At 34.4% G+C, this 26,873-nt stretch overlaps 1 protein-coding gene across 2 annotated transcripts in view; it reads right to left on the bottom strand.

Annotated features, from left to right (window-relative positions):
* Positions 1-530: 530 nt before the first annotated feature.
* Positions 531-26,873, bottom strand: part of SSPN (sarcospan) — a 40,023-nt gene continuing 13,680 nt past the window's right edge. For both annotated transcript variants that reach the window (XM_073650267.1, XM_073650266.1), the window contains exons 2-3: positions 2,208-2,294; positions 531-1,616 (exon numbers count right to left, since the gene is read on the bottom strand). In XM_073650267.1, the coding sequence (XP_073506368.1) occupies positions 1,251-1,616; positions 2,208-2,294 (453 nt within the window). In that variant the 3' untranslated portion in view covers positions 531-1,250. The remainder of the gene's footprint in view (positions 1,617-2,207; positions 2,295-26,873) is intronic.

Below are 26,873 nucleotides of genomic sequence, written 5' to 3'. Positions count from 1 at the left end.
TAATACTGCCCCCTATGTACAAGAATATGTAGGGTTTTCTTTGCATTTTTTGCCTTTTCTTACATTGTACATTGCTGACTGTGGAATCTTGATCATGTTTCTTCTTTGGTACCAGCCCCATTCGGTCCAATGATCAGGCTTTACATTTCCTTGTGGTCACATGACTTCACAGCGGCCCAATAGTTGACTCTCTCAGTAATAGGTTGTAGTTGTGTCCATTTTTGCCACTATCTAGTCACCTCCAAGGCTGCACAGATAATCCTTTTGACTCCTGTGTCAGTTTTACTCTATATTTAGATTTCCTATATATCTTTATTATTATTATTTATTATTATAGCGCCATTTATTCCATGGCGCTTTACATCCTATATATATATAAATCTGTCAGCAGGAAAACAGATTTAAGAATGCAGCTTTGGTAGTGATCGGAGTACGCGATGTAAGCCAAGATCGGGGTTGGATAACCAGAACGTTATTGGGCTGTACCATTCTTGTGTACAGGAAGCAAAATACTTCAATATACGCCAGACTCGCCCTTTAAATATGGCTTTAATATAATACAAAATATCTTTTTAAAGGGGTTGTCCACTTTTCAAAGTTAATCTAGTTAGAAGATCCTTTGAGGTGCTATAGCACGACGACGATCAGATGTGATCTGAGCAGGAACTAGGTAGCAAGTGTTCATTTTGTCTGCAGCACTCCCGCAGGAGAAGTGAAGTATTACACCCTGTTCTCTGTGAAATCAATGTGATTGGCAGGTCCTCCACGGATAAACGGGGTCTCTTTGTATTAGTTAATCATGAAGGTGACGTCACCAGAGTCTTCTGAACTTTTTCAATGAGTTCTAAGAGGATACTTTTTCTTTAAACCCCTCCTTTTCTTTTACTGGGTTAGACAACCAATATTTTTTGCCACTTGAGCCCCTCGCACCGAGCTTACTTACCGTCACACCTTTGGACATATTGGTTGTCTCAGCAATTTGGGGGGAAAAAAGTAATTTTTGAAAAATGTGAATATTTTTCACAATTTTTGTTTTGTAAATTTTGCGGTAAATGCCCAAAAATCAACTTTTTTTTTTTTTTTTTTTAAGGAAATCCATGGTATCAGTATGCCGGACAGACCAGTAAGGCATTTAGGGGTCTGACTGGAAATCCAGGGGTTAGAGAGGAGGAAAGTGAGACCTCTGGGCATGTGGGGGTCCGCTTGGTGTATTGGGAAGTTCCACCTGTACATCAGCTGATTTCTCCTCATTAGACCCTCTGTTGGGGGGTCTCGTGGGCCGATGACCCTTGGAGCCACATGCCGGCGTAGAAGACCTGGTAGCGGTGCTTCCACATGATGAAACAGGCCGCCAGGCAGACCAGGGCGAGCAGAAGGTTCAGAGACATCTGCAGGAGCACAAAAAGTTTGATGGTGGTGGTGACGGTGTCGCAGTCGACCACATTCTGGTAGAGGAAGGTGCGGCTCAGCGGGTCCGACGGGTCCAGGGTGCACTGACACGAGTCGTCCGCCATCTTGCAGGTGTATTTGATGATCTGGGTGTAATGGTAAGCCGCAAAAGCCACGGCCAGGACGCAGATGATCAAGCTAAGGGCACTGAGCAGGAAGTACAGCAGCTGAAAAAGAGGCAAAAAAAATCTCAAAAAGTTGGAGAGGGGCCCTATAGATTAAAAATAAATGGGGCCACTATTGGGGTTCTGCCAAACTAGACTTAAAGACCTGCAATAATGTAAAAAATAAAAAATTCTACCGTTTGGTGTATGCTGCTCCTATGTAGTGCTATGTGTCTCCATGGTAACAGACTACAAACAAAACCCTTGTAGTCCGATGTGTTGGTTTTTTTTTTTTTAAATAAAACAATTTTCAAAGTTGCTTTATTTAATATTTTAAAATATTACAACCTTGAAAGTCGTTATTTCCCACAGGTGTAACCGAGAATCTTATTCTTTACAGGCAGTTAAAAAAAAACATGATCAAAAGAAAACTCACATGTCTGACCCCGGGGCAAGAAAACACCCCAGGAGCGCACACAATGGAGATTTTCTCCAGAGCAAATTCCTTGTTAACTTTAGATCATATGACTGATCAATAAACAGAGCAAGTGAGGACAGGCGAGAAAAGTCACTGATCCACATCGCTCCACACGGGCATATAACACCGACTGCGCCATTATATACCGCACAGGTGACCGTAGTAACAGAACGCACCTTCAAGGCAAATTGTCCAGATGTTCTCTCATCAGTCTGATAGGGAAGACAGAGCAGGATCAGACCCAAGACGGCCACAACGCTGACCTGGAAACACACAGGACATCACCTGAGAGGCAGCACAGTCATATATAGGGGCAGTATTATAGTAGTTATATCCTTGTACATAGGAGCAGTATTATAGTAGTTATATTCTTGTACATAGGGGCAGTATTATAGTAGTTATATTGTTGTACATAGGAGAAGTATTATAGTAGTTATATTCTTGTACATAGGGGGCAGTATTATAGTAGTTATGTTCTTGTACATAGGGGCAGTATTATAGTAGTTATATTCTTGTACATAGGAGCAGTATTATAGTAGTTATATTCCTGTATATAGGGGCAGTATTATAGCAGTTATATTCTTGTACATAGGAGCAGTATTATAGCAGTTATATTCTTGTACATAGGGGCAGTATTATAGTAGTTATATTCTTGTACATAGGAGCAGTATTATAGTAGTTATATTCTTGTACATAGGGGGCAGTATTATAGTAGTTATATTCTTGTACATAGGGGGCAATATTATAGTAGCTATATTCTTGTACATAGTGGGCAGTATTATAGTAGTTATATTCTTGTACATAGGGGCAGTATTATAGGAGCTATATTCTTGTACATAGGAGCAGTATTATAGTAGTTATATTCTTGTACAAAGGAGCAGTATTATAGTAGTTATATTCTTGTACATAGGAGCAGTATTATAGTAGTTATATTCTTGTACATAGGAGCAGTATTATAGTAGTTATATTCTTGTACATAAGGGGCAGTATTATAGTAGTTATATTCTTGTACATAGGAGCAGTATTATAGTAGTTATATTCTTGCACATAGGGGCAGTATTATAGTAGTTATATTCTTGTACATAGGAGCAGTATTATAGTAGTTATATTCTTGTACATAGGAGCAGTATTATAGTAGTTATATTCTTGTACATAAGGGGCAGTATTATAGTAGTTATATTCTTGTACATAGGAGCAGTATTATAGTAGTTATATTCTTGCACATAGGGGCAGTATTATAGTAGTTATATTCTTGTACATAGGAGCAGTATTATAGTAGTTATATTCTTGTACATAGGAGCAGTATTATAGTAGCTATATTCTTGTACATAGGAGCAGTATTATAGCAGTTATATTCTTGTACACAGGGGCAGTATTATAGTAGTTATATTCTTGTACATAGGGGGCAGTATTATAGTAGTTATATTCTTGTACATAGGAGCAGCATTATAGTAGCTATATTCTTGTACATAGGGAGCAGTATTATAGCAGTTATATTCTTGTACACAGGGGCAGTATTATAGTAGTTATATTCTTGTACACAGGGGCAGTATTATAGTAGTTATATTCTTGTACATAGGGGCAGTATTATAGTAGCTATATTCTTGTACATAGGGAGCAGTATTATAGTAGTTATATTCTTGTACATAGGAGCAGTATTATAGCAGTTATATTCTTGAACATAGGGGTAGTATTATAGTAGTTATATTCTTGTACATAGGGGACAGTATTATAGTAGTTATATTCTTGTACATAGGAGCAGTATTATAGTAGTTATATTCTTGTACATAGGAGCAGTATTATAGTAGTTATATTCTTGTACATAGGGGCAGTATTATAGTAGTTATATTCTTGTACATAGGGGGCAGTATTATAGTAGTTATATTCTTATACATAGGGGGCAGTATTATAGTAGTTATATTCTTGTATATAGGAGCAGTATTATAGTAGTTATATTCTTGTATATAGGAGCAGTATTATAGTAGTTATATTCTTGTACATAGGGGCAGTATTATAGTAGTTATATTCTTGTACATAGGGGACAGTATTATAGTAGTTATATTCTTGTACATAGGGGGCAGTATTATAGTAGTTATATTCTTGTACATAGGAGCAGTATTATAGTAGTTATATTCTTGTATATAGGGGGCAGTATTATAGTAGTTATATTCTTGTACATAGGGGGCAGTATTATAGTAGTTATATTCTTGTATATAGGAGCAGTATTATAGTAGTTATATTCTTGTATATAGGAGCAGTATTATAGTAGTTATATTCTTGTACATAGGGGGCAGTATTATAGTAGTTATATTCTTGTACCTAGGGGGCAGTATTATAGTAGTTATATTATTGTACATAGGAGCAGTATTATAGTAGTTATATTCTTGTACATAGAGGGCAATATTATAGTAGTTATATTCTTGTACATAGGGGGAAGTATTATAGTAGTTATATTCTTGTATATAGGAGCAGTATTATAGTAGTTATATTCTTGTATATAGGAGCAGTATTATAGTAGTTATATTCTTGTACTTAGGGGACAGTATTATAGTAGTTATATTCTTGTACATAGGGGACAGTATTATAGTAGTTATATTCTTGTACATAGGGGACAGTATTATAGTAGTTATATTCTTGTACATAGGGGGCAGTATTATAGTAGTTATATTCTTGTACATAGGAGCAGTATTATAGTAGTTCTATTTTTGTATATAGGGGGCAGTATTATAGTAGTTATATTCTTGTACATAGGGGGCAGTATTATAGTAGTTATATTCTTGTATATAGGAGCAGCATTATAGTAGTTATATTCTTGTATATAGGAGCAGTGTTATAGTAGTTATATTCTTGTACATAGGGGGCAGTATTATAGTAGTTATATTCTTGTACATAGGGGCAGTATTATAGTAGTTATATTCTTGTACATAGGGGGCAGTAATATAGTAGTTATATTATTGTACATAGGAGCAGTATTATAGTAGTTATATTCTTGTATATAGGAGCAGTATTATAGTAGTTATATTCTTGTATATAGGAGCAGTATTATAGTAGTTATATTCTTGTACTTAGGGGACAGTATTATAGTAGTTATATTCTTGTACATAGGGGACAGTATTATAGTAGTTATATTCTTGTACATAGGGGGCAGTATTATAGCAGTTATATTATTGTACATAGGAGCAGTATTATAGTAGTTATATTCTTGTACATAGAGGGCAGTATTATAGTAGTTATATTCTTGTACATAGGGGGTAGTATTATAGTAGTTATATTCTTGTATATAGGAGCAGTATTATAGTAGTTATATTCTTGTATATAGGAGCAGTATTATAGTAGTTATATTCTTGTATATAGGAGCAGCATTATAGTAGTTATATTCTTGTATATAGGAGCAGTATTATAGTAGTTATATTCTTGTACATAGGGGGCAGTATTATAGTAGTTATATTCTTGTACATAGGGGGTAGTATTATAGTAGTTATATTCTTGTATATAGGAGCAGTATTATAGTAGTTATATTCTTGTATATAGGAGCAGTATTATAGTAGTTATATTCTTGTACATAGGGGACAGTATTATAGTAGTTATATTCTTGTACATAGGGGCAGTATTATAGTAGTTATATTCTTGTACATAGGGGGCAGTATTATAGTAGTTATATTATTGTACATAGGAGCAGTATTATAGTAGTTATATTCTTGTACATAGAGGGCAATATTATAGTAGTTATATTCTTGTACATAGGGGCAGTATTATAGTAGTTATATTCTTGTACATAGGGGCAGTATTATAGGAGCTATATTCTTGTACATAGGAGGAGTATTATAGTAGTTATATTCTTGTACAAAGGAGCAGTATTATAGTAGTTATATTCTTGTACATAGGAGCAGTATTATAGTAGTTATATTCTTGTACATAGGAGCAGTATTATAGTAGTTATATTCTTGTACATAAGGGACAGTATTATAGTAGTTATATTCTTGTACATAGGAGCAGTATTATAGTAGTTATATTCTTGCACATAGGGGCAGTATTATAGTAGTTATATTCTTGTACATAGGAGCAGTATTATAGTAGTTATATTCTTGTACATAGGAGCAGTATTATAGTAGCTATATTCTTGTACATAGGAGCAGTATTATAGCAGTTATATTCTTGTACACAGGGGCAGTATTATAGTAGTTATATTCTTGTACATAGGGGGCAGTATTATAGTAGTTATATTCTTGTACATAGGAGCAGTATTATAGTAGCTATATTCTTGTACATAGGGAGCAGTATTATAGCAGTTATATTCTTGTACACAGGGGCAGTATTATAGTAGTTATATTCTTGTACACAGGGGCAGTATTATAGTAGTTATATTCTTGTACATAGGGGCAGTATTATAGTAGCTATATTCTTGTACATAGGGAGCAGTATTATAGTAGTTATATTCTTGTACATAGGAGCAGTATTATAGTAGTTATATTCTTGAACATAGGGGTAGTATTATAGTAGTTATATTCTTGTACATAGGGGACAGTATTATAGTAGTTATATTCTTGTACATAGGAGCAGTATTATAGTAGTTATATTCTTGTACATAGGAGCAGTATTATAGTAGTTATATTCTTGTACATAGGGGCAGTATTATAGTAGTTATATTCTTGTACATAGGGGGCAGTATTATAGTAGTTATATTCTTATACATAGGGGGCAGTATTATAGTAGTTATATTCTTGTATATAGGAGCAGTATTATAGTAGTTATATTCTTGTATATAGGAGCAGTATTATAGTAGTTATATTCTTGTACATAGGGGCAGTATTATAGTAGTTATATTCTTTATATAGGGGACAGTATTATAGTAGTTATATTCTTGTACATAGGGGGCAGTATTATAGTAGTTATATTCTTGTACATAGGAGCAGTATTATAGTAGTTATATTCTTGTATATAGGGGGCAGTATTATAGTAGTTATATTCTTGTACATAGGGGGCAGTATTATAGTAGTTATATTCTTGTATATAGGAGCAGTATTATAGTAGTTATATTCTTGTATATAGGAGCAGTATTATAGTAGTTATATTCTTGTACATAGGGGGCAGTATTATAGTAGTTATATTCTTGTACATAGGGGGCAGTATTATAGTAGTTATATTATTGTACATAGGAGCAGTATTATAGTAGTTATATTCTTGTACATAGAGGGCAATATTATAGTAGTTATATTCTTGTACATAGGGGGCAGTATTATAGTAGTTATATTCTTGTATATAGGAGCAGTATTATAGTAGTTATATTCTTGTATATAGGAGCAGTATTATAGTAGTTATATTCTTGTACTTAGGGGACAGTATTATAGTAGTTATATTCTTGTACATAGGGGACAGTATTATAGTAGTTATATTCTTGTACATAGGGGGCAGTATTATAGTAGTTATATTCTTGTACATAGGAGCAGTATTATAGTAGTTCTATTTTTGTATATAGGGGGCAGTATTATAGTAGTTATATTCTTGTACATAGGGGGCAGTATTATAGTAGTTATATTCTTGTATATAGGAGCAGCATTATAGTAGTTATATTCTTGTATATAGGAGCAGTATTATAGTAGTTATATTCTTGTACATAGGGGGCAGTATTATAGTAGTTATATTCTTGTACATAGGGGCAGTATTATAGTAGTTATATTCTTGTACATAGGGGGCAGTATTATAGTAGTTATATTATTGTACATAGGAGCAGTATTATAGTAGTTATATTCTTGTATATAGGAGCAGTATTATAGTAGTTATATTCTTGTATATAGGAGCAGTATTATAGTAGTTATATTCTTGTACATAGGGGGCAGTATTATAGTAGTTATATTCTTGTACATAGGGGGCAGTATTATAGTAGTTATATTCTTGTATATAGGAGCAGTATTATAGTAGTTATATTATTGTACATAGGAGCAGTATTATAGTAGTTATATTCTTGTGTATAGGAGCAGTATTATAGTAGTTATATTCTTGTACTTAGGGGACAGTATTATAGTAGTTATATTCTTGTACATAGGGGACAGTATTATAATAGTTATATTCTTGTACATAGGGGGCAGTATTATAGTAGTTATATTCTTGTACATAGGAGCAGTATTATAGTAGTTCTATTTTTGTATATAGGGGGCAGTATTATAGTAGTTATATTCTTGTACATAGGGGGCAGTATTATAGTAGTTATATTCTTGTATATAGGAGCAGCATTATAGTAGTTATATTCTTGTATATAGGAGCAGTATTATAGTAGTTATATTCTTGTACATAGGGGGCAGTATTATAGTAGTTATATTCTTGTACATAGGGGCAGTATTATAGTAGTTATATTCTTGTACATAGGGGGAAGTATTATAGTAGTTATATTCTTGTATATAGGAGCAGTATTATAGTAGTTATATTCTTGCATATAGGAGCAGTATTATAGTAGTTATATTCTTGTACATAGGGGCAGTATTATAGTAGTTATATTCTTGTACATAGGGGACAGTATTATAGTAGTTATATTCTTGTACATAGGGGGCAGTATTATAGTAGTTATATTCTTGTACATAGGAGCAGTATTATAGTAGTTATATTCTTGTATATAGGGGGCAGTATTATAGTAGTTATATTCTTGTACATAGGGGGCAGTATTATAGTAGTTATATTCTTGTATATAGGAGCAGTATTATAGTAGTTATATTCTTGTATATAGGAGCAGTATTATAGTAGTTATATTCTTGTACATAGGGGGCAGTATTATAGTAGTTATATTCTTGTACCTAGGGGGCAGTATTATAGTAGTTATATTATTGTACATAGGAGCAGTATTATAGTAGTTATATTCTTGTACATAGAGGGCAATATTATAGTAGTTATATTCTTGTACATAGGGGGAAGTATTATAGTAGTTATATTCTTGTATATAGGAGCAGTATTATAGTAGTTATATTCTTGTATATAGGAGCAGTATTATAGTAGTTATATTCTTGTACTTAGGGGACAGTATTATAGTAGTTATATTCTTGTACATAGGGGACAGTATTATAGTAGTTATATTCTTGTACATAGGGGACAGTATTATAGTAGTTATATTCTTGTACATAGGGGGCAGTATTATAGTAGTTATATTCTTGTACATAGGAGCAGTATTATAGTAGTTCTATTTTTGTATATAGGGGGCAGTATTATAGTAGTTATATTCTTGTACATAGGGGGCAGTATTATAGTAGTTATATTCTTGTATATAGGAGCAGTATTATAGTAGTTATATTCTTGTACATAGGGGGCAGTATTATAGTAGTTATATTCTTGTACATAGGGGCAGTATTATAGTAGTTATATTCTTGTACATAGGGGGCAGTAATATAGTAGTTATATTATTGTACATAGGAGCAGTATTATAGTAGTTATATTCTTGTATATAGGAGCAGTATTATAGTAGTTATATTCTTGTATATAGGAGCAGTATTATAGTAGTTATATTCTTGTACTTAGGGGACAGTATTATAGTAGTTATATTCTTGTACATAGGGGACAGTATTATAGTAGTTATATTCTTGTACATAGGGGGCAGTATTATAGTAGTTATATTATTGTACATAGGAGCAGTATTATAGTAGTTATATTCTTGTACATAGAGGGCAGTATTATAGTAGTTATATTCTTGTACATAGGGGGTAGTATTATAGTAGTTATATTCTTGTATATAGGAGCAGTATTATAGTAGTTATATTCTTGTATATAGGAGCAGTATTATAGTAGTTATATTCTTGTATATAGGAGCAGCATTATAGTAGTTATATTCTTGTATATAGGAGCAGTATTATAGTAGTTATATTCTTGTACATAGGGGGCAGTATTATAGTAGTTATATTCTTGTACATAGGGGGTAGTATTATAGTAGTTATATTCTTGTATATAGGAGCAGTATTATAGTAGTTATATTCTTGTATATAGGAGCAGTATTATAGTAGTTATATTCTTGTACATAGGGGACAGTATTATAGTAGTTATATTCTTGTACATAGGGGCAGTATTATAGTAGTTATATTCTTGTACATAGGGGGCAGTATTATAGTAGTTATATTATTGTACATAGGAGCAGTATTATAGTAGTTATTTTCTTGTACATAGAGGGCAATATTATAGTAGTTATATTCTTGTACATAGGGGGCAGTATTATAGTAGTTATATTCTTGTACATAGGGGCAGTATTATAGGAGCTATATTCTTGTACATAGGAGCAGTATTATAGTAGTTATATTCTTGTACAAAGGAGCAGTATTATAGTAGTTATATTCTTGTACATAGGAGCAGTATTATAGTAGTTATATTCTTGTACATAGGAGCAGTATTATAGTAGTTATATTCTTGTACATAAGGGGCAGTATTATAGTAGTTATATTCTTGTACATAGCAGCAGTATTATAGTAGTTATATTCTTGCACATAGGGGCAGTATTATAGTAGTTATATTCTTGTACATAGGAGCAGTATTATAGTAGTTATATTCTTGTACATAGGAGCAGTATTATAGTAGCTATATTCTTGTACATAGGAGCAGTATTATAGCAGTTATATTCTTGTACACAGGGGCAGTATTATAGTAGTTATATTCTTGTACATAGGGGGCAGTATTATAGTAGTTATATTCTTGTACATAGGAGCAGTATTATAGTAGCTATATTCTTGTACATAGGGAGCAGTATTATAGCAGTTATATTCTTGTACACAGGGGCAGTATTATAGTAGTTATATTCTTGTACACAGGGGCAGTATTATAGTAGTTATATTCTTGTACATAGGGGCAGTATTATAGTAGCTATATTCTTGTACATAGGGAGCAGTATTATAGTAGTTATATTCTTGTACATAGGAGCAGTATTATAGTAGTTATATTCTTGAACATAGGGGTAGTATTATAGTAGTTATATTCTTGTACATAGGGGACAGTATTATAGTAGTTATATTCTTGTACATAGGAGCAGTATTATAGTAGTTATATTCTTGTACATAGGAGCAGTATTATAGTAGTTATATTCTTGTACATAGGGGCAGTATTATAGTAGTTATATTCTTGTACATAGGGGGCAGTATTATAGTAGTTATATTCTTATACATAGGGGGCAGTATTATAGTAGTTATATTCTTGTATATAGGAGCAGTATTATAGTAGTTATATTCTTGTATATAGGAGCAGTATTATAGTAGTTATATTCTTGTACATAGGGGCAGTATTATAGTAGTTATATTCTTTACATAGGGGACAGTATTATAGTAGTTATATTCTTGTACATAAGGGGCAGTATTATAGTAGTTATATTCTTGTACATAGGAGCAGTATTATAGTAGTTACATTCTTGTATATAGGGGGCAGTATTATAGTAGTTATATTCTTGTACATAGGGGGCAGTATTATAGTAGTTATATTCTTGTATATAGGAGCAGTATTATAGTAGTTATATTCTTGTATATAGGAGCAGTATTATAGTAGTTATATTCTTGTACATAGGGGGCAGTATTATAGTAGTTATATTCTTGTACATAGGGGGCAGTATTATAGTAGTTATATTATTGTACATAGGAGCAGTATTATAGTAGTTATATTCTTGTACATAGAGGGCAATATTATAGTAGTTATATTCTTGTACATAGGGGGCAGTATTATAGTAGTTATATTCTTGTATATAGGAGCAGTATTATAGTAGTTACATTCTTGTATATAGGAGCAGTATTATAGTAGTTATATTCTTGTACTTAGGGGACAGTATTATAGTAGTTATATTCTTGTACATAGGGGACAGTATTATAGTAGTTATATTCTTGTACATAGGGGGCAGTATTATAGTAGTTATATTCTTGTACATAGGAGCAGTATTATAGTAGTTCTATTTTTGTATATAGGGGGCAGTATTATAGTAGTTATATTCTTGTACATAGGGGGCAGTATTATAGTAGTTATATTCTTGTATATAGGAGCAGCATTATAGTAGTTATATTCTTGTATATAGGAGCAGTATTATAGTAGTTATATTCTTGTACATAGGGGGCAGTATTATAGTAGTTATATTCTTGTACATAGGGGCAGTATTATAGTAGTTATATTCTTGTACATAGGGGGCAGTATTATAGTAGTTATATTATTGTACATAGGAGCAGTATTATAGTAGTTATATTCTTGTATATAGGAGCAGTATTATAGTAGTTATATTCTTGTATATAGGAGCAGTATTATAGTAGTTATATTCTTGTACATAGGGGGCAGTATTATAGTAGTTATATTCTTGTACATAGGGGGCAGTATTATAGTAGTTATATTATTGTACATAGGAGCAGTATTATAGTAGTTATATTCTTGTACATAGAGGGCAATATTATAGTAGTTATATTCTTGTACATAGGGGGCAGTATTATAGTAGTTATATTCTTGTATATAGGAGCAGTATTATAGTAGTTATATTCTTGTATATAGGAGCAGTATTATAGTAGTTATATTCTTGTACTTAGGGGACAGTATTATAGTAGTTATATTCTTGTACATAGGGGACAGTATTATAATAGTTATATTCTTGTACATAGGGGGCAGTATTATAGTAGTTATATTCTTGTACATAGGAGCAGTATTATAGTAGTTCTATTTTTGTATATAGGGGGCAGTATTATAGTAGTTATATTCTTGTACATAGGGGGCAGTATTATAGTAGTTATATTCTTGTATATAGGAGCAGCATTATAGTAGTTATATTCTTGTATATAGGAGCAGTATTATAGTAGTTATATTCTTGTACATAGGGGGCAGTATTATAGTAGTTATATTCTTGTACATAGGGGCAGTATTATAGTAGTTATATTCTTGTACATAGGGGGAAGTATTATAGTAGTTATATTATTGTACATAGGAGCAGTATTATAGTAGTTATATTCTTGTACATAGAGGGCAGTATTATAGTAGTTATATTCTTGTACATAGGGGGTAGTATTATAGTAGTTATGTTCTTGTATATAGGAGCAGTATTATAGTAGTTATATTCTTGTATATAGGAGCAGTATTATAGTAGTTATATTCTTGTACATAGGGGACAGTATTATAGTAGTTATATTCTTGTACATAGGGGACAGTATTATAGTAGTTATATTCTTGTACATAGGGGCAGTATTATAGTAGTTATATTCTTGTACATAGGGGGCAGTATTATAGTAGTTATATTATTGTACATAGGAGCAGTATTATAGTAGTTATATTCTTGTACATAGAGGGCAATATTATAGTAGTTATATTCTTGTACATAGGGGGCAGTATTATAGTAGTTATATTCTTGTATATAGGAGCAGTATTATAGTAGTTATATTCTTGTATATAGGATCAGTATCATAGTAGTTATATTCTTGTACTTAAGGGACAGTATTATAGTAGTTATATTCTTGTACATAGGGGACAGTATTATAGTAGTTATATTCTTGTACATAGGAGCAGTATTATAGTAGTTCTATTTTTGTATATAGGGGGCAGTATTATAGTAGTTATATTCTTGTACATAGGGCGCAGTATTATAGTAGTTATATTCTTGTATATAGGAGCAGCATTATAGTAGTTATATTCTTGTATATAGGAGCAGTATTATAGTAGTTATATTCTTGTACATAGGGGGCAATATTATAGTAGTTATATTCTTGTACATAGGGGCAGTATTATAGTAGTTATATTCTTGTACATAGGGGGCAGTATTATAGTAGTTATATTATTGTACATAGGAGCAGTATTATAGTAGTTATATTCTTGTACATAGAGGGCAGTATTATAGTAGTTATATTCTTGTACGTAGGGGGTAATATTATAGTAGTTATATTCTTGTATATAGGAGCAGTATTATAGTAGTTATATTCTTGTATATAGGAGCAGTATTATAGTAGTTATATTCTTGTACATAGGGGACAGTATTATAGTAGTTATATTCTTGTACATAGGAGCAGTATTATAGTAGTTATATTCTTGAACATAGGGGTAGTATTATAGTAGTTATATTCTTGTACATAGGGGACAGTATTATAGTAGTTATATTCTTGTACATAGGAGCAGTATTATAGTAGTTATATTCTTGTACATAGGAGCAGTATTATAGTAGTTATATTCTTGTACATAGGGGCAGTATTATAGTAGTTATATTCTTGTACATAGGGGGCAGTATTATAGTAGTTATATTCTTATACATAGGGGGCAGTATTATAGTAGTTATATTCTTGTATATAGGAGCAGTATTATAGTAGTTATATTCTTGTATATAGGAGCAGTATTATAGTAGTTATATTCTTGTACTTAGGGGACAGTATTATAGTAGTTATATTCTTGTACATAGGGGACAGTATTATAGTAGTTATATTCTTGTACATAGGGGGCAGTATTATAGTAGTTATATTCTTGTACATAGGAGCAGTATTATAGTAGTTCTATTTTTGTATATAGGGGGCAGTATTATAGTAGTTATATTCTTGTACATAGGGGGCAGTATTATAGTAGTTATATTCTTGTATATAGGAGCAGCATTATAGTAGTTATATTCTTGTATATAGGAGCAGTATTATAGTAGTTATATTCTTGTATATAGGAGCAGTATTATAGTAGTTATATTCTTGTACATAGGGGGCAGTATTATAGTAGTTATATTCTTGTACATAGGGGGCAGTATTATAGTAGTTATATTATTGTACATAGGAGCAGTATTATAGTAGTTATATTCTTGTACATAGAGGGCAATATTATAGTAGTTATATTCTTGTACATAGGGGGCAGTATTATAGTAGTTATATTCTTGTATATAGGAGCAGTATTATAGTAGTTATATTCTTGTATATAGGAGCAGTATTATAGTAGTTATATTCTTGTACTTAGGGGACAGTATTATAGTAGTTATATTCTTGTACATAGGGGACAGTATTATAATAGTTATATTCTTGTACATAGGGGGCAGTATTATAGTAGTTATATTCTTGTACATAGGAGCAGTATTATAGTAGTTCTATTTTTGTATATAGGGGGCAGTATTATAGTAGTTATATTCTTGTACATAGGGGGCAGTATTATAGTAGTTATATTCTTGTATATAGGAGCAGCATTATAGTAGTTATATTCTTGTATATAGGAGCAGTATTATAGTAGTTATATTCTTGTACATAGGGGGCAGTATTATAGTAGTTATATTCTTGTACATAGGGGCAGTATTATAGTAGTTATATTCTTGTACATAGGGGGAAGTATTATAGTAGTTATATTATTGTACATAGGAGCAGTATTATAGTAGTTATATTCTTGTACATAGAGGGCAGTATTATAGTAGTTATATTCTTGTACATAGGGGGTAGTATTATAGTAGTTATGTTCTTGTATATAGGAGCAGTATTATAGTAGTTATATTCTTGTATATAGGAGCAGTATTATAGTAGTTATATTCTTGTACATAGGGGACAGTATTATAGTAGTTATATTCTTGTACATAGGGGACAGTATTATAGTAGTTATATTCTTGTACATAGGGGCAGTATTATAGTAGTTATATTCTTGTACATAGGGGGCAGTATTATAGTAGTTATATTATTGTACATAGGAGCAGTATTATAGTAGTTATATTCTTGTACATAGAGGGCAATATTATAGTAGTTATATTCTTGTACATAGGGGGCAGTATTATAGTAGTTATATTCTTGTATATAGGAGCAGTATTATAGTAGTTATATTCTTGTATATAGGATCAGTATCATAGTAGTTATATTCTTGTACTTAAGGGACAGTATTATAGTAGTTATATTCTTGTACATAGGGGGCAGTATTATAGTAGTTATATTCTTGTATATAGGAGCAGTATTATAGTAGTTATATTCTTGTATATAGGATCAGTATCATAGTAGTTATATTCTTGTACATAGGGGACAGTATTATAGTAGTTATATTCTTGTACATAGGAGCAGTATTATAGTAGTTCTATTTTTGTATATAGGGGGCAGTATTATAGTAGTTATATTCTTGTACATAGGGCGCAGTATTATAGTAGTTATATTCTTGTATATAGGAGCAGCATTATAGTAGTTATATTCTTGTATATAGGAGCAGTATTATAGTAGTTATATTCTTGTACATAGGGGGCAATATTATAGTAGTTATATTCTTGTACATAGGGGCAGTATTATAGTAGTTATATTCTGGTACATAGGGGGCAGTATTATAGTAGTTATATTATTGTACATAGGAGCAGTATTATAGTAGTTATATTCTTGTACATAGAGGGCAGTATTATAGTAGTTATATTCTTGTACGTAGGGGGTAATATTATAGTAGTTATATTCTTGTATATAGGAGCAGTATTATAGTAGTTATATTCTTGTATATAGGAGCAGTATTATAGTAGTTATATTCTTGTACATAGGGGACAGTATTATAGTAGTTATATTCTTGTACATAGGAGCAGTATTATAGTAGTTATATTCTTGAACATAGGGGTAGTATTATAGTAGTTATATTCTTGTACATAGGGGACAGTATTATAGTAGTTATATTCTTGTACATAGGAGCAGTATTATAGTAGTTATATTCTTGTACATAGGAGCAGTATTATAGTAGTTATATTCTTGTACATAGGGGCAGTATTATAGTAGTTATATTCTTGTACATAGGGGGCAGTATTATAGTAGTTATATTCTTATACATAGGGGGCAGTATTATAGTAGTTATATTCTTGTATATAGGAGCAGTATTATAGTAGTTATATTCTTGTATATAGGAGCAGTATTATAGTAGTTATATTCTTGTACTTAGGGGACAGTATTATAGTAGTTATATTCTTGTACATAGGGGACAGTATTATAGTAGTTATATTCTTGTACATAGGGGGCAGTATTATAGTAGTTATATTCTTGTACATAGGAGCAGTATTATAGTAGTTCTATTTTTGTATATAGGGGGCAGTATTATAGTAGTTATATTCTTGTACATAGGGGGCAGTATTATAGTAGTTATATTCTTGTATATAGGAGCAGCATTATAGTAGTTATATTCTTGTATATAGGAGCAGTATTATAGTAGTTATATTCTTGTACATAGGGGGCAGTATTATATTAGTTATATTCTTGTACATAGGGGCAGTATTATAGTAGTTATATTCTTGTACATAGGGGGCAGTATTATAGTAGTTATATTATTGTACATAGGAGCAGTATTATAGTAGTTATATTCTTGTATATAGGAGCAGTATTATAGTAGTTATATTATTGTACATAGGAGCAGTATTATAGTAGTTATATTCTTGTACATAGAGGGCAATATTATAGTAGTTATATTCTTGTACATAGGGGGCAGTATTATAGTAGTTATATTCTTGTATATAGGAGCAGTATTATAGTAGTTATATTCTTGTATATAGGAGCACTATTATAGTAGTTATATTCTTGTACTTAGGGGACAGTATTATAGAAGTTATATTCTTGTACATAGGGGACAGTATTATAGTAGTTATATTCTTGTACATAGGGGGCAGTATTATAGTAGTTATATTCTTGTACATAGGAGCAGTATTATAGTAGTTCTATTTTTGTATATAGGGGGCAGTATTATAGTAGTTATATTCTTGTACATAGGGGGCAGTATTATAGTAGTTATATTCTTGTATATAGGAGCAGCATTATAGTAGTTATATTCTTGTATATAGGAGCAGTATTATAGTAGTTATATTCTTGTACATAGGGGGCAGTATTATAGTAGTTATATTCTTGTACATAGGGGCAGTATTATAGTAGTTATATTCTTGTACATAGGGGGCAGTATTATAGTAGTTATATTATTGTACATAGGAGCAGTATTATAGTAGTTATATTCTTGTACATAGAGGGCAGTATTATAGTAGTTATATTCTTGTACATAGGGGGCAGTATTATAGTAGTTATATTCTTGTATATAGGAGCAGTATTATAGTAGTTATATTCTTGTATATAGGAGCAGTATTATAGTAGTTATATTCTTGTACATAGGGGACAGTATTATAGTAGTTATATTCTTGTACATAGGGGCAGTATTATAGTAGTTATATTCTTGTACATAGGGGGCAGTATTATAGTAGTTATATTATTGTACATAGGAGCAGTATTATAGTAGTTATATTCTTGTACATAGAGGGCAGTATTATAGTAGTTATATTCTTGTACATAGGGGGTAGTATTATAGTAGTCATATTCTTGTATATAGGAGCAGTATTATAGTAGTTATATTCTTGTATATAGGAGCAGTATTATAGTAGTTATATTCTTGTACATAGGGGACAGTATTATAGTAGTTATATTCTTGTACATAGGGGACAGTATTATAGTAGTTATATTCTTGTACATAAGAGCGGTATTATAGTAGTTATATTCTTGTACATAGGGGACAGTATTATAGTAGTTATATTCTTGTACATAGGGGGCAGTATTATAGTAGTTATATTCTTGTACATAGGGGGTAGTATTATAGTAGTTATATTCTTGTACATAGGGGGTAGTATTATAGTAGTTATATTCTTGTACATAGGGGGTAGTATTATAGTAGTTATATTCTTGTATATAGGAGCAGTATTATAATAGTTATATTCTTGTATATAGGAGCAGTATTATAGTAGTTATATTCTTGTATATAGGAGCAGTATTATAGTAGTTATATTCTTGTACATAGGGGGCAGTATTATAGTAGTTATATTCTTGTACATAGGGGGCAGTATTATAGTAGTCATATTATTGTACATAGGAGCAGTATTATAGTAGTTATATTCTTGTACATAGAGGGCAATATTATAGTAGTTATATTCTTGTACATAGGGGGCAGTATTATAGTAGTTATATTCTTGTATATAGGAGCAGTATTATAGTAGTTATATTCTTGTATATAGGAGCAGTATTATAGTAGTTATATTCTTGTACTTAGGGGACAGTATTATAGTAGTTATATTCTTGTACATAGGGGACAGTATTATAGTAGTTATATTCTTGTACATAGGGGGCAGTATTATAGTAGTTATATTCTTGTACATAGGAGCAGTATTATAGTAGTTCTATTTTTGTATATAGGGGGCAGTATTATAGTAGTTATATTCTTGTACATAGGGGGCAGTATTATAGTAGTTATATTCTTGTATATAGGAGCAGCATTATAGTAGTTATATTCTTGTATATAGGAGCAGTATTATAGTAGTTATATTCTTGTACATAGGGGGCAGTATTATAGTAGTTATATTCTTGTACATAGGGGCAGTATTATAGTAGTTATATTCTTGTACATAGGGGGCAGTATTATAGTAGTTATATTATTGTACATAGGAGCAGTATTATAGTAGTTATATTCTTGTACATAGAGGGCAGTATTATAGTAGTTATATTCTTGTACATAGGGGGTAGTATTATAGTAGTTATATTCTTGTATATAGGAGCAGTATTATAGTAGTTATATTCTTGTATATAGGAGCAGTATTATAGTAGTTATATTCTTGTACATAGGGGACAGTATTATAGTAGTTATATTCTTGTACATAGGGGCAGTATTATAGTAGTTATATTCTTGTACATAGGGGGCAGTATTATAGTAGTTATATTGTTGTACATAGGAGCAGTATTATAGTAGTTATATTCTTGTACATAGAGGGCAATATTATAGTAGTTATATTCTTGTACATAGGGGGCAGTATTATAGTAGTTATATTCTTGTATATAGGAGCAGTATTATAGTAGTTATATTCTTGTATATAGGAGCAGTATTATAGTAGTTATATTCTTGTACTTAGGGGACAGTATTATAGTAGTTATATTCTTGTACATAGGGGACAGTATTATAGTAGTTATATTCTTGTACATAGGGGGCAGTATTATAGTAGTTATATTCTTGTACATAGGAGCAGTATTATAGTAGTTCTATTTTTGTATATAGGGGGCAGTATTATAGTAGTTATATTCTTGTACATAGGGGGCAGTATTATAGTAGTTATATTCTTGTATATAGGAGCAGCATTATAGTAGTTATATTCTTGTATATAGGAGCAGTATTATAGTAGTTATATTCTTGTACATAGGGGGCAGTATTATAGTAGTTATATTCTTTTACATAGGGGCAGTATTATAGTAGTTATATTCTTGTACATAGGGGCAGTATTACAGTAGTTATATTCTTGTACATAGAGGGCAGTATTATAGTAGTTATATTCTTGTACATAGGGGGTAGTATTATAGTAGTTATATTCTTGTATATAGGAGCAGTATTATAGTAGTTATATTCTTGTATATAGGAGCAGTATTATAGTAGTTATATTCTTGTACATAGGGGACAGTATTATAGTAGTTATATTCTTGTACATAGGGGCAGTATTATAGTAGTTATATTCTTGTACATAGGGGGCAGTATTATAGTAGTTATATTATTGTACATAGGAGCAGTATTATAGTAGTTATATTCTTGTACATAGAGGGCAGTATTATAGTAGTTATATTCTTGTACATAGGGGGTAGTATTATAGTAGTCATATTCTTGTATATAGGAGCAGTATTATAGTAGTTATATTCTTGTATATAGGAGCAGTATTATAGTAGTTATATTCTTGTACATAGGGGACAGTATTATAGTAGTTATATTCTTGTACATAGGGGACAGTATTATAGTAGTTATATTCTTGTACATAAGAGCGGTATTATAGTAGTTATATTCTTGTACATAGGGGACAGTATTATAGTAGTTATATTCTTGTACATAGGGGGCAGTATTATAGTAGTTATATTCTTGTACATAGGGGGTAGTATTATAGTAGTTATATTCTTGTACATAGGGGGTAGTATTATAGTAGTTATATTCTTGTATATAGGAGCAGTATTATAGTAGTTATATTCTTGTATATAGGAGCAGTATTATAGTAGTTATATTCTTGTACATAGGGGACAGTATTATAGTAGTTATATTCTTGTACATAGGGGACAGTATTATAGTAGTTATATTCTTGTACATAAGAGCGGTATTATAGTAGTTATATTCTTGTACATAGGGGACAGTATTATAGTAGTTATATTCTTGTACATAGGGGACAGTATTATAGTAGTTATATTCTTGTACATAAGAGCGGTATTATAGTAGTTATATTCTTGTACATAGGGGCAGTATTATAGTAGTTATATTCTTGTACATAAGGGGCAGTATTATAGTAGTTATATTCTTGCACATAGGAGCAGTATTATAGTAGTTATATTCTTGTATATAGGGGGCAGTATTATAGTAGCTATATTCTTGTACATAGGGGGCAGTATTATAGTAGTTATATTCTTGTACATAGGAGCAGTATTATAGTAGTTATATTCTTGTACATAGGGGGCAGTATTATAGTAGTTATATTCTTGTACATAGGAGCAGTATTATAGTAGTTATATTCTTGTACATAGGGGGCAGTATTATAGTAGTTATATTCTTGTACATAGGGGGCAGTATTATAGTAGTTATATTCTTGTACATAAGGGGCAGTATTATAGTAGTTATATTCTTGCACATAGGGGCAGTATTATAGTAGTTATATTCTTGTATATAGGGGGCAGTATTATAGTAGTTATATTCTTGTACATAGGAGCAGTATTATAGTAGTTATATTCTTGCACATAGGGGGCAGTATTATAGTAGTTATATTCTTGTACATAGGGGCAGTATTATAGTAGTTATATTCTTGTACATAGGTGCAGTATTATAGTAGTTATATTCTTGTACATAGGGGACAGTATTATAGTAGTTATATTTTTGCACATAGGGGACAGTATTATAGTAGTTATATTCTTGTACATAAGAGCGGTATTATTTTTTATCTAGTGTGATACTGATGGATTTTCTACTATTTATAGTGAAATTCCTTCTCTCTTCTATGAATAATATCACTCTGTGGGTTGGGATATTTTTCTCCTTTTCTATCAGCTGAGAATCTTGTGACACTTATAGAATATGAAAAACAACGTGACTCTGTTAATACGATGGCAAATATTTAAAGGACACCTGCCGCAAAATACACAAACATGGTGTGTGTATATTTATATATATGGTATATATACAGTACATATTACAGCAATGCAGAGTATTTAAGTATACATGTTAATTATATGGGTGGCAGTTATTTCTGCTCGCGTGTAATGATATATGGCTTGCATGTGACATGATATTAGACAAGTTGTAGGGTCCCCAGCAGCACAAAGTATTTCATCTGATCATGATATTAGAGATTTTACCAATAGGGGCAGTTCTTTACACCCACCATCACGCCCATCTTTCACGGGTCTTGTGATGAGCTCACGGCGCCTAATTTGTTCTTCTCTCTGTTTATTATGTTGTTGATGTGAAGATGAACGTGACCATTAAAAAACCAGCTGATTGCAGCCCGAAAACACTCTAAATGTGTGTGTGAGGACAACGTATGGAGGCTGTATGGCAGTATATGGCTATAGGGGAATGGGGAGAGGGCACCTAAGCCCATCCTTCAAATACTTGAACCACAGCCCTCCCCTTATATTACACAGTGCCCTCATCACAGGTGCTAAAGTACCCCATAATACAAACTGCAGCGTCATGTAGTGCCCTCACAACCATGCCCCATCACGAACACCCTCAGTACCTTCATAGCAACAGCTCCTCTGAAATGACCTTTATATTGCCCCTATAACAGTACTAACCACAGTGCCCCCAAAAATTTTTAACTAGGCCACACGCTAACCTCGCCCAGTCCTTTCATACGCCCGTACAGAAATAGAGCCCCTAGTGAAACCCCTCAGAGTTCCCACTCATTACAATACCACTTTCATGACCCGTATACAGTTTGATGCCTCCGAACACAATATATTGCATACTCAGTGCCTCCAACACAGTTAATGCCCCCTCAGTGCCCCTTCACAGTATAATGCCCCCCTCAGTACTTCAACAAAGTATAATGTCCCCATACAGGATGATTCCCCCACAATATATTCTCCCAGAAAGTATGATGCCCCTTACATTGTGCTTCCTCCAAGTGTCCCCACATACATTATGATGTCCCCTCAGTACTTCTCACACTTTACGATGCCCCACAGTGCCCCCGGACAGTATGATGTCCCCACATTCCCCCATCATACATTATGATGCCCCTACAGTGCATCCTCACATTATAATCCCAACATTGTGTGCCACAAAGATTATGATACACCCACAGTACCCCTTGCAAAGTATAATGCCTACACCAAACAGTATTATGCCCCCACAGTGCCCCCACACATTATGATGCCCCCAGTCCCACTCACACATTACGATGCCCCCACATTCCTCCCCAAATATTATGATTGCCCCACAGTTCCCCTCATACAGTATGTTTCCCTACAGTCCCCCTCACACATTATGATGCCCCCACAGTCTCCCTCATACAGTATGATGCCCTCACAGTCTCCCTCATACAGTATGATGCCCCAATAGTTCCCCCTCATACAGTATGATGCCCCCACAGTCCACCTCATACAGTATGATGCCCCCACAGTCATCATACAGTATGATGCCCTAACAGTTCCCATCATACAGTATGATTCGCCTACAGTCCCCCGGATACAGTATCATGCCCCCACAGTTCCCATCATATAATATGATGTCTCCACAGTGCCCCCACAGTTCCCCTCATACAGTATGATGCCCCCACTGTTTGCCTCATACAGTATGATGCCCCCACAGTGCCCCTCATACAGTATGATGTCTCCACAGTGCCCCCACACATTATGATTCCCCCACAGTTCCCCTCATACAGTATGATGTCTCCACAGTGCCCCCACACATTATGATTCCCCCACAGTTCCCCTCATACAGTATGATGCCCCCACTGTTTGCCTCATACAGTATGATGCCCCCACAGTCCCCCTCATACAGTATGATGTCTCCACAGCGCCCCCACACATTATGATTCCCCCACAGTTCCCCTCATACAGTATGATGACCCCACTGTTTGCCTCATACAATATGATGCCCCCACAGTCCCCCTCATACAGTATGATGTCTCCACAGTGTCCCCACACATTATGATTCCCCCACAGTTCCCCTCATACAGTATGATGCCCCCACTGTTCGCCTCATACAGTATGATGCCCCCACAGTTCCCCTCATACAGTATGATGTCTCCACAGTGCCCCCACACATTATGATTCCCTCACAGTTCCCCTCATACAGTATGATGCGCCCACAGTTCCCCTCATACAGTATGCCCCCACAGTCCTCCTCATACAGTATAATGCCCCCACAGTCCCCCTGATACAGTATGATGCCCCGTCAGTTCCCCTCATTCAGTATGATGCCCCCACAGTCCCCCTCATACACTATGATGCCCCACAGTCGCCCTCATGCAGCATGATGCCCCAACAGTTCCCCCTCATACAGTATGATGCCCCCTCATACAGTATGAAGCCCCCACAGTCCCCCTCATATAGTATGAAGCCCCCACAGTACCCCTCATATAGTATGATGCCTCACAGTCCCCCTCATATAGTATGATGCCTCACAGTCCCCCTCATACAGTATGATGCCCTAACAGTTCCCCTCATACAGTATGATGCCCCCACAGCCCCCCTCATACAGTATGATGCCCCCACAATCGCCCTCATACAGTATGATGCCCCCCTCAGTTCCCCTCATACAGTATGAAGCCCCCACAGTCCCCCTCATACAGTATGATGCCCCCACAATCGCCCTCATACAGTATGATGCCCCCCTCAGTTCCCCTCATACAGTATGAAGCCCCCACAGTCCCCCTCATATAGTATGAAGCCCCCACAGTCCCCCTCATATAGTATGAAGCCCCCACAGTCCCCCTCATATAGTATGATGCCTCACAGTCCCCCTCATATAGTATGATGCCTCACAGTCCCCCTCATATAGTATGAAGCCCCCACAGTCCCCCTCATACAGTATGATGCCTCACAGTCCCCCTCATAGTATGATGCCTCACAGTCCCCCTCATATAGTATGATGCCTCACAGTCCCCCTCATATAGTATGATGCCTCACAGTCCCCCTCATATAGTATGATGCCTCACAGTCCCCCTCATATAGTATGATGCCTCACAGTCCCCCTCATACAGTATGAAGCCCCCACAGTCCCCCTCATATAGTATGAAGCCCCACAGTCCCCCTCATATAGTATGAAGCCCCCACAGTCCCCCTCATACAGTATGATGCCTCACAGTCCCCCTCATATAGTATGATGCCTCACAGTCCCCCTCATATAGTATGAAGCCCCACAGTCCCCCTCATATAGTATGAAGCCCCCACAGTCCCCCTCATACAGTATGATGCCTCACAGTCCCCCTCATATAGTATGATGCCTCACAGTCCCCCTCATATAGTATGAAGCCCCACAGTCCCCCTCATATAGTATGAAGCCCCCACAGTCCCCCTCATACAGTATGCCTCACAGTCCCCCTCATATAGTATGATGCCTCACAGTCCCCCTCATATAGTATGATGCCTCACAGTCCCCCTCATATAGTATGATGCCTCACAGTCCCCCTCATATAGTATGATGCCTCACAGTCTCCCTCATATAGTATGATGCCTCACAGTCCCCCTCATATAGTATGATGCCTCACAGTCCCCCTCATATAGTATGATGCCTCACAGTCCCCCTCATACAGTATGAAGCCCCCACAGTCCCCCTCATATAGTATGAAGCCCCCACAGTCCCCCTCATATAGTATGAAGCCCCCACAGTCCCCCTCATATAGTATGATGCGTCACAGTCCCCCTCATATAGTATGATGCCTCACAGTCCCCCTCATATAGTATGATGCCCCCACTGTTCGCCTCATACAGTATGATGCCCCACAGTCCCCCTCATATAGTATGATGCCCCACAGTCCCCCTCATACAGTATGATGCCCCACAGTTCCCCTCATATAGTATGAAGCCCCCACAGTCCCCCTCATACAGTATGATGCCCCACAGTCCCCCTCATATAGTATGATGCCCCACAGTCCCCCTCATACAGTATGATGCCCCACAGTTCCCCTCATACAGTATGATGCCCCCACAGTCCCCTTTTGGCCTCATGGCGGGGGCAGCTGGGAGTCGCCCGTGTATCTCATATGACAGGTACCAGGATGTTTTCCAGCTCAGTATGTGAGCATTGAGAATTTCATGTAAAATCGGTGTCATGTGCAGCCCGTCACAAGCCCAACCGCACGCACCAAGAGTCTCATTCCCTATTCATCCTTCGAAAACAGATATTCTACAGGCGTCGGGTTATGTCCCCTAGAGCGGCCGAGAGCTCGGTAACTGTGCAAAGATATTCCCAGTCATACACATAATGGTCTGGAAATCAGTATGTCTGGTAAATATCCCCTCGTCACCCCAGCCGCGGATCTCAGGATCTGATTAAATAATCTGCAGCCGCATCTCCTCAGCAGAATGAAAAATTACAGGGTGTACTAACTTTTGCAACCAATTCTTTCCCCTCTTTTTTTTTTTGCTCCTATGCATAATAATAATCTTTAATTATATAGCGCCAACATATTCCATAGCGCTTTATCTAAAAGAAGCATAACACAACTTTGCCAATTTAAAAATGTTGGTATCCGAGGGATTAAACAGCTGAGATCGGAGTTAGCTCTGATCCCTGCCGTCTGAGGAAGGTGCTGTCTGTGCAACACAGCCTGCTCCATGACGGAAATGGTTAAAGGGGTTGTTCCCACAACTATATTTATGACTTCTTTTTATAGGATAGGACATGAACTTATGATTTCAGATAAATAAAATTCGTTGCAAAAGTATACACACCCTTAAAGCTAGCAAACGCCCCATGACAATGGAATTGCC

The sequence above is a fragment of the Phyllobates terribilis genome, unplaced genomic scaffold, assembly GCF_046119375.1.
Source record: "Phyllobates terribilis strain yellow unplaced genomic scaffold, ASM4611937v1 Scaffold_10__3_contigs__length_209671492, whole genome shotgun sequence".
In the NCBI taxonomy this organism is placed as follows: domain Eukaryota; kingdom Metazoa; phylum Chordata; class Amphibia; order Anura; family Dendrobatidae; genus Phyllobates; species Phyllobates terribilis.
This window is presented reverse-complemented; position numbering and strand designations above follow the sequence as displayed.